The following is an 8317-nucleotide window of genomic DNA, read 5'->3' on the forward strand; positions in this document are numbered from 1 at the left end:
AGATCCCATATGTTAGCAGCTCTGGCCTTCTGCTACCTCTCTGATCTGACCTCCATCTTAAAGCCCATTTGTATTACCCAAGCAAGTCACATGTTCTTCTGGCTGTTTCCTGTTGGTGCCAGGAATACTCCAAACTTGAGGACACTGCCTATTTCTTTGCCATAAATGTTTTTCTTACAGTTATAAGCTTGTCTTCACTGCTTTCAGATTTTCTGCCCAAGAGCTCCTTACCAGAGGTGACTATATAAAAAGCATTTCCTCCTCACACCATGACTTTCTTACCTGGCATTATTTTATTTAATTCATTGTTGTTGTTGTTGTTGTTGTTGTTTTTCAATGACTTCAGTGATACTTGGAACCAATTAAATGGTCAAAAAATATTTTATGGGTGAATAAAAGAATGCCTCAGAAAAAAATCTTAGGAAAAAATATTGTCTTGAGTGGCTAGTCAGTTTGAGCATCAAGGAGAAGATGGTGCAGTTGGGATTCCATGAAATTTTCAGGGAAAGGACAATAGATCTATTGATAATATATTTATTAATTAATTGAATGTGTTTAAGTATAAACAACAACACATCTGTTAAGTACTTGCTCACAGCTTGTACCTAATTTGCATTATTCTTATCTCTTTTCCAGAAGTTTCATCAGCTACATGGAACCAAGAAACAAAACACATGCTTCAGAATTTATTCTCCTTGGACTCTCAGAAGAAGCAGAGGTGCAGCCTCTCCTCTTTGGGATATTTCTGTCCATGTACCTGGTCACTTTTATTGGGAATCTGCTCATCATCTTGACCATTGTCACTGACTCTCAGCTCCACACACCCATGTACTTCTTCCTCTCCAATCTCTCTTTTGCAGACATCTGTTTCACCTCCACCACTGTTCCAAAGATGCTGCTGAACATCCAGATGCAGAGCAAAGTCATAAGCTATGAAGGCTGCCTCAGCCAGATATATTTTTTCATGGTTTTTGGAAGATTAGACAACTTCCTCTTGACAGTGATGGCCTATGACCGGTTTGTGGCCATCTGTCACCCATTGCACTACACGGTCATCATGAACTCCAAAATCTGTGGCCTCTTGCTTCTGGAATCTTATTTATTCAGTGTCCTGGACTCTTTATTACATGACTTAATGATTTTGAGGCTGTCTTTTTGTACTGAGTTGGAAATTCCCCACTTTTTTTGTGAACTTAATCAGGTGGTCCAACTTGCTTGTTCTGACACCTTCCTCAATGACCTAGTGATGTATATTGCAAATGGGTTTCTGGTTATTATTCCACTCATTGGTATCATACTGTCATACTCTAAGATTGTATCCTCTATTTTGAGAATTTCATCAGCTGGGGGCAAGTATAAAGCCTTTTCCACTTGTGGGTCTCACCTCTCAGTAGTTTCCTTGTTCTATGGTACATTTCTTGGAGTGTATCTTAGTTCTGCTGCTACTCAAAACTCCAGGAAAACAGCAATAGCCTCAGTGATGTACACTGTGGTCACACCCATGCTGAACCCATTTATCTACAGTCTTAGGAACAAGGACATAAAGCAGGCCTTAAAAAAGCTCTTCAGCTGCAAAATATCTACATAACAGGATCATTTGCCTCAAAATTAGAGAATTACTCATGAGTAACAGACTTCAAAACTATCCAGCCCTACTCGGGACCATAGTCACAGTGGACATCAAGCTCAATTGGCATAACATACTACACAAAACATTGTTCCACCTCCTACTTTTGTGAGTAGTGACCGGGATCTTAAAAGCTCGCAAGCAACCATCTAGATGCAACAGTGGGTCTCTCCTCGTCCAGAGCAAAGAAGAATGAAGAAAACCAACAATTCATGGAAACAATTAGTCCTCATGACCATGTGAACTTCACCATGTGAACTTCAGCCTATACAACTATGAGACCAGAAGAACTAGATGGTGCCCAGCTACCACTGTCAACCACTCAGAGGGGGTTATATGGAGGAGATCCTGTATAGAGAGGGAGAACAATGTGGAACAAAAGTCAAAATCATTTGGGGGAATAAAGGGGGGGAGACCAGGTTTGCTGGTCTGATAGAGTCTGGTGGAACCACTGAGACTATAGTTCCTAGCTGCCCTTCAGGTCTGGAATTGAACCCACACCTGTGACTTCCAGCCAAACAAAAGACAGGCATATGAGTTGAACATTTACATTAGGTAGATACACTCCTCGGAGAGAACAATCATGGGAGAATGAAGTGCCGTTTATGCACAGGGAGACAATTCAGGGGGCAGGAGTACATGGAAGGATGGACACAGGAAAGAGGTAACTATGAGGAGGAAGTGGGACGGGAGCTGTCACATTGTGGTAAATTGTAGTCAATGTCATGAGACAACATGTGTGTGAACTGCTGTATGGAAAGTGAATTTGCTCTGTAAACTTTCACTCAAATCACAATAAAAAATTAAAAAAAAAAAAACTATGCAGACCTAAGCAATGATATTTTTATCAGTTCATAGTAAAAAGAAAATATGCAAGCTTTCCTCTTTCCTAATATCAATCTAAGTTGGATCTGACTCATAGAGATCCCTCCTTGGGTTTCTGAGGCGGTATCACTATGGAAGTAGATTGTCCACTCCAGTGAGGAGTGGCTGGTGGGTTTGAACCGCCAGCTTTCTGGTTAGCAGTCAAATGCCTTAGGTACTACGCTAACAGAATTCCCAATTTTCATACATTATAAGCAATTGTTTTGTTGATTTTTGTATCTTTTTCTACCCTTCTGACTTTGTACCATGAGTTTGGAGTAGAAAACAGAATAGACAACATAACTTTTTGTCAGTAAAGTGTTTAATACCAGAAAGTAGGTACTTATAAAATTATATAAAGAGCTGGAGGAATGAAGGTGAATTACTGTCTCTGTCGGTTGAAAATGACTGCCTTTTGTATTTCACAATGTTCTGGTTCCCTAGTGCCACTGACAGGAATATACCACAAATGGGATGGCCTTAAAAACAGTTGCTTATTCTCTTACAGTTTGGAGGCTTTAAGTGCAAGTTCAAAGTGCCAGGCTCTAGGGGCTGTGTGAAAGCCCCTCGACCTTGGGCTTCAGCTCTGCCTCTTGCCCCCAGCCCACTGAAGCTAGTGGCATCTCTTAACTCAGGCAGCTACTGGCTGCTGAGGCTAACAAGCCCAAGGTCAACAAGAACAAAGGCACAGTCCCAATGTTACCAAACCACATGGCAGGCCATTAATTTAAGTCCATTGTAAGTCCCAAGGTCAGCAGAGCATGGCAGGCTGCTGAACAATGACATGGCTACATGCAGCGTTCAAGGTGCCATAAGCTAGAGACCATTCCCCAAGGCTTCTGCTTATATAGCAGACCACATCCCAAAGGCAGCTACTCAGCTGCCTGTGGTAGATTCCACCATGGAGTTGATTGCCAGTCTCATCACGGGGAATAACTACCACTAGCTGCCTAACCACTCAACCAGGCCCAGCCAAATTGGCACACAAACATAATCACCACTGGAACATCTGCTTTTGGAGAAATATAATTTGTCATATCAAAAACTGGTCTCAGCTTGCCTGGGTTTATTTAACTAAACTCCAGAAAGAGATCACATCTGGATTAGCAGAAACATTACTTGTCACCACTTGACTAAGTTTATAATAATCCACATTCACTCTCCAAGATCTAATCTTCTTCTGCATAGCCCAAAATATAAATTAATAGGAAAAGTAATAGAAATTACCATCTCTGTTCCATCAAATATTGTTATTGTCACTAATCTCTCTGATTTATTCAGGGATTACATTATTACTTTTTAAAAGATATTTTGGTGGGCAGGAATAATATTAGAAGACATTCCTTTATGGTTCCTACCATAAGAGCATCACTTTTATATCATAAAATTAATATGAGTATTCTGTAAATTGCCAACTGTGTCATTTCCAATTTTTTGTTCAGCAAGTGTGATAATTGGAATTGTGTGTCAACTTGGCTGGACCACAATTCTGTGTGGTTTAAGCAGTTGTGATGTGGGTTATTTCCATGATGAGATTGGATGTATATGTTTTGAGCAGCCAATCAGTTGAAAGGGAGTTTACCTAAGGGTGTGGCCTGCTTCTAATATATTTATGGACATCCTGGGAAAAAGAGACACTCTTCTGTAGATTGGGATCCTGGTGTGCTGCCTACAACTGTCCGTGAGCAAACAATCCACCATTCGGCCTGGAGATCTTAGATTTGTCATTCATTGGGGTCAACACCCTGTATACTGCCTGCCAACTTTGAGCTCATCAGCCCCTGCAGCTGGGTGAGTTGAGAAAAGCCTCCAGTGTGATGTTTGATCCAAGAACTTGGGACTTGCCAGCTTCTATAAGTGTGTGAACCATTTTCCTAAGATAAGTTTCTTTTTCTCTCTGTGTGTATAAGCTTTATTGGTTTCGCTTTTCTAGATAACCCAGTATAACACACCAAGATACAGTGGACTTTGGGGATTAGGTCAGCTCATTGAAAGTGTCTAAATTTCATAAAAGTGATCTGGTTATTTCCTTTAAACTGATTCACAATGTTCAGGTGAAGGGTCATAATGTCCTTTGAATACTAGAGCTCTGGTAAATACATAGTTCCTTCTAAAAAGAGAGAGAGAGAGAGAGAGAGAAATAAACATACATAGAGGGAGGCAAGAAAAGAAAGAGAATAAAGTTTATAGCAGAAATAAAAATTTGTGGCAGTTTCATACTCTATCCATTAGGTTAACTGGCCTCACCACATGAAGGGTCTGTGTCACTGTGAAGTTTCAGATCTGAGAACCAAATGAGAGATAGTGAAGCTTCACTTTGGTGCCTCAAGTCAAATTCCTTTTCACTGTAACTAGAGTATTTTTAATTTCACAGATTGGATAGAACTGACTGGGCAATCTACTTCCACAGAGATACCACCTCAGAAACCCAAGGAGGGGTCGTTATGAGTCGAATTGGACTCAATGGCAGTGAGTTTTGGTTTTTATTGTTTTTGTTTTTGTTTTTGTCTTTGGTTTTATATAATATTCCCCACATTTTTTTTCACTCATGGAAATAGTATGAACAGCTTTCCATTACTAAAACTACCTGTTGTTTAATCTATACAGGTTAACATGCTGGGTCTGCTCTCTTTTACATTAACCCTGAATATCATACCTCTCATGGTTTAGTGCTGCCAGTTCAGGATGTCATTATCTCCAATGTAATCAGGAGATGCCTGTCTCAACTTCAGCATCTCCCATTTTAACTCTGTCATACAGAGAACAACCTCTACAGAGCTTTCTGAGGAAGCTGCTATACTCCTCACCAATGCATTTCTCAATCTCCTGGTAAATATAATGGCCTCTGAGCCCCTTCCTAATGCTTATTTGGGAGGTAGGTAATTAAGTCATACATGATAAATCCACAGCATCCCTTTCCCTTTGCACCTTGAATTTCTTACCTACATTACAATGAGAGGTTTATGTCACTGAACTTCCTTTAGAGCAGGCTGCAGTAAAGTGCAAGCTTTGATTAACTAATAGAAAAAATTGAGAACTAGGCCCATTTGCTTGAGCTGGCATGTGGAACCCAAAATCTCTGTTAATGAACTCCGTCATAATACTCACCATACTCTAAAATTGGTTTGTTGTTCCGTGAACTGGCACTCATAGAAGTCATTGTCTGACTTAGTCTCTAAGTTTTTACAATAAAATTAGAAACATTTTGCAGTTACTTTTATACCATAATCTTTCTCTTATTCAAACTTGCATTTGTCTGTCTGCAGCACCCTGGGACTGACTCTAGATCTCAGTGTTGTGGTAAAGAGAAGAAGGAAATAAACCATGAGGACAGTAATAATCCTCTTGCAAAGCATATATACTTTAGGGAAAAGCTGACGCGGTCTTCAGAGGAAGACTTGTCTCATCGACAGGTAAAAATGTGCAACCTGGGTAGCACTGAATTCTCTGTGTAGTTTGGAGAATCAGAGAATTATGATTCACCCATATCTACCCACTAGTAACTATAACTTTTCTCAAGTGTCTTTTTCCAAATAATACCTTAAATTTTATTCAAGATGTTTGGCAAGACTGTTGATTCAACTTATTTTGTTATTCATCAATCCATAGAATTAGGCTATTTTGCAGTTATACCCACATCAGACCTGCAGCTTTGAGAGATAAGAGCTTGGTTCATGCAGCTTCAGAAATTTCCTGATTCATTAACTATGTTAGTACCTGAGAATTTAAAAATGAGATGGAACACATAAACATCAATATCCTAGGCATAAGTGACTTGAAATCGACTGGTATTGGCCATTTTGAATAGGACAATCATATGGTCTACTATGTCAGGAATGACAAACTGAAGAGGAATGGTATCACATTCACTGTCAAAAAGAACATTTCAAAATCTTTCCTAAAATATAAGGCTGACAGTGACAGGATAATATCTATATGCCTATGAGAAAGACGAGTTAATTTGACTATTAATCAAATTTATGTACCAAACTAATGCCAAAGATGAAGAAATTGAAGATTTTTACCAGCTTCTGTAGTCTTAATTGATCGAAAATGCAATCAAGATATGTTGATAATTACTGGTGATTGGAATCAGAAATATGAAAACAAAGAAGAAGGATTAGCAGTTGGAAAACATGACATTGGTGATAGAAATGAAGCCAGAGATTGCATGATAATAGTTTGCAAGACCAACAATTTCTTCTTGAAAATACTGTTTGAGCAACATAAATGTGACTATACATGGGCACATCAGCAGGTAGAATATATGGGAAACAAATCAATTGCATCCATAGAAAGAGTAGATGGAGATGCTCAATTCAATATCATCAGTCAGAACAAGGCCAGGGGCCAACCACGAAACAGAACATCAATTGCTCACGTGCAATTTCAAGTTGAAACCAAAGAATATTAAAACTAGTTCACCATAGCCAATATACAAACTTGAGTGTATCCCACCTGAATTTAGAGACTATCTCAAGAATAGATTTGATGCACTGAACACTAATGGCTGATGATCAGATGAATTGTGTGATGACATCCAGAACATCATACACAAAGAAAGCAAAAGGTCAAAAAATGACAAGAAAGAAAGAAAAGATGAGAACGGATGTCAGAAGAGACTCCAAAACTTGTTCTTGAATGGAAAGCAGCTAAAGTGAAGGAAAGAAATGAAGTAAAAGATCTGAACAGAAGATTTTGATGGGCAGCTGGAAAAGACAAATTAAAATATTATAATGAAATTTGCAAAGACCTGAAGTTAGGAAAACAAAAGGGTATAACACCCTTGGCGTTTCTCAAGCTAAAATAACTGAAGAAAAAAATCAAGTCTTGATTATATTTTTAAAATATATGAATATTGAATTGAATTTGAATATTGAAGGATTCTATGGGCAAAATATTGAGTGACACAAGAAGCATCCAAAAAAAAAAAAAATAGAAAAAATGCACAGAGTCACTGTACTACAAAGAATTGATGAGCATTCAACCATTTCAGGAGGTAGCATATGATCAAGAACTGATGGCAATGAGGGAAGAAGTCCAAGTTGCACTGAAGGAACTGGTGAAAAGCAAGGCTCCTGGAATTGATGAAATACCAATTGAAATGTTTCAACAAATAGATGGGTACTGGAAGTGCTCACTTGTCTATGCCAAGAAACTTGGAAGACAGCCACCTGACCATCTGACTGGAAAATATTTCTATTCATGCCATTACAGAGAAAGGTGATCCAAAAGAATGTGGAAATTATTGAACAATATCACTAATATCATAAACAAGTAAATTTTTTTCTGAATAGAAGCTAGAGACAGTTGCAGCAATACATCATCAAGGAACTGCCAAAAGTTCAAGCTGGATTCAAAAAAAGACATGGAACAAGGGATACAATTGCTGATATCAGATGGATCTTGGCAGAAAGCAGAGAACACCAGAAAGATGTTTGTCTGTGCTTTATTGACCATGCAAAGGTATTCAACTGTGTGGATGATAACAAATTATGGATAACATTACAAAGAATGAGAATTCCAAAATTCTTAATTGTGCTCATTGTGTTCATTAAGAACTGGTACATACAGCAAGAGGCAGTTGTTCAAACAGAACAAGGAGATACTGCATGTTTTAAAATCAGAAAAGGTGTGCATCAAGGATGTATACTCTCACCATGCTTATTCAATCTGTATGCTGAGCAAATAATCCATGAAACTGGACTGTATGAAGAAGAATGTGGCATCAGGATCGGAGGAAGACTCATTAATAGCCTGCAGTATGCAGATGACACAATCATGCTTCCTGAAAGTAAAGATAACTTGAAGCACTTACTGATGAAG

The 8317-nt window shown here is 38.6% G+C and overlaps 1 protein-coding gene across 1 annotated transcript; it reads left to right on the top strand.

Annotated features, from left to right (window-relative positions):
• The first annotated feature begins 607 nt into the window (after positions 1-607).
• Positions 608-1588, top strand: LOC103212879 (olfactory receptor 7A17-like). Its single transcript, XM_007958806.2, has one exon. The coding sequence runs from the start codon at positions 653-655 to the stop codon at positions 1586-1588; it is 936 nt and encodes a 311-aa protein (XP_007956997.1). The 5' UTR covers positions 608-652.
• The last annotated feature ends 6729 nt before the right edge of the window (positions 1589-8317 follow it).

The sequence above is a fragment of the Orycteropus afer genome, unplaced genomic scaffold, assembly GCF_000298275.1.
Source record: "Orycteropus afer afer isolate SDZICR_OR568_19922 unplaced genomic scaffold, OryAfe1.0 scaffold01137, whole genome shotgun sequence".
NCBI classification, from domain to species: domain Eukaryota; kingdom Metazoa; phylum Chordata; class Mammalia; order Tubulidentata; family Orycteropodidae; genus Orycteropus; species Orycteropus afer.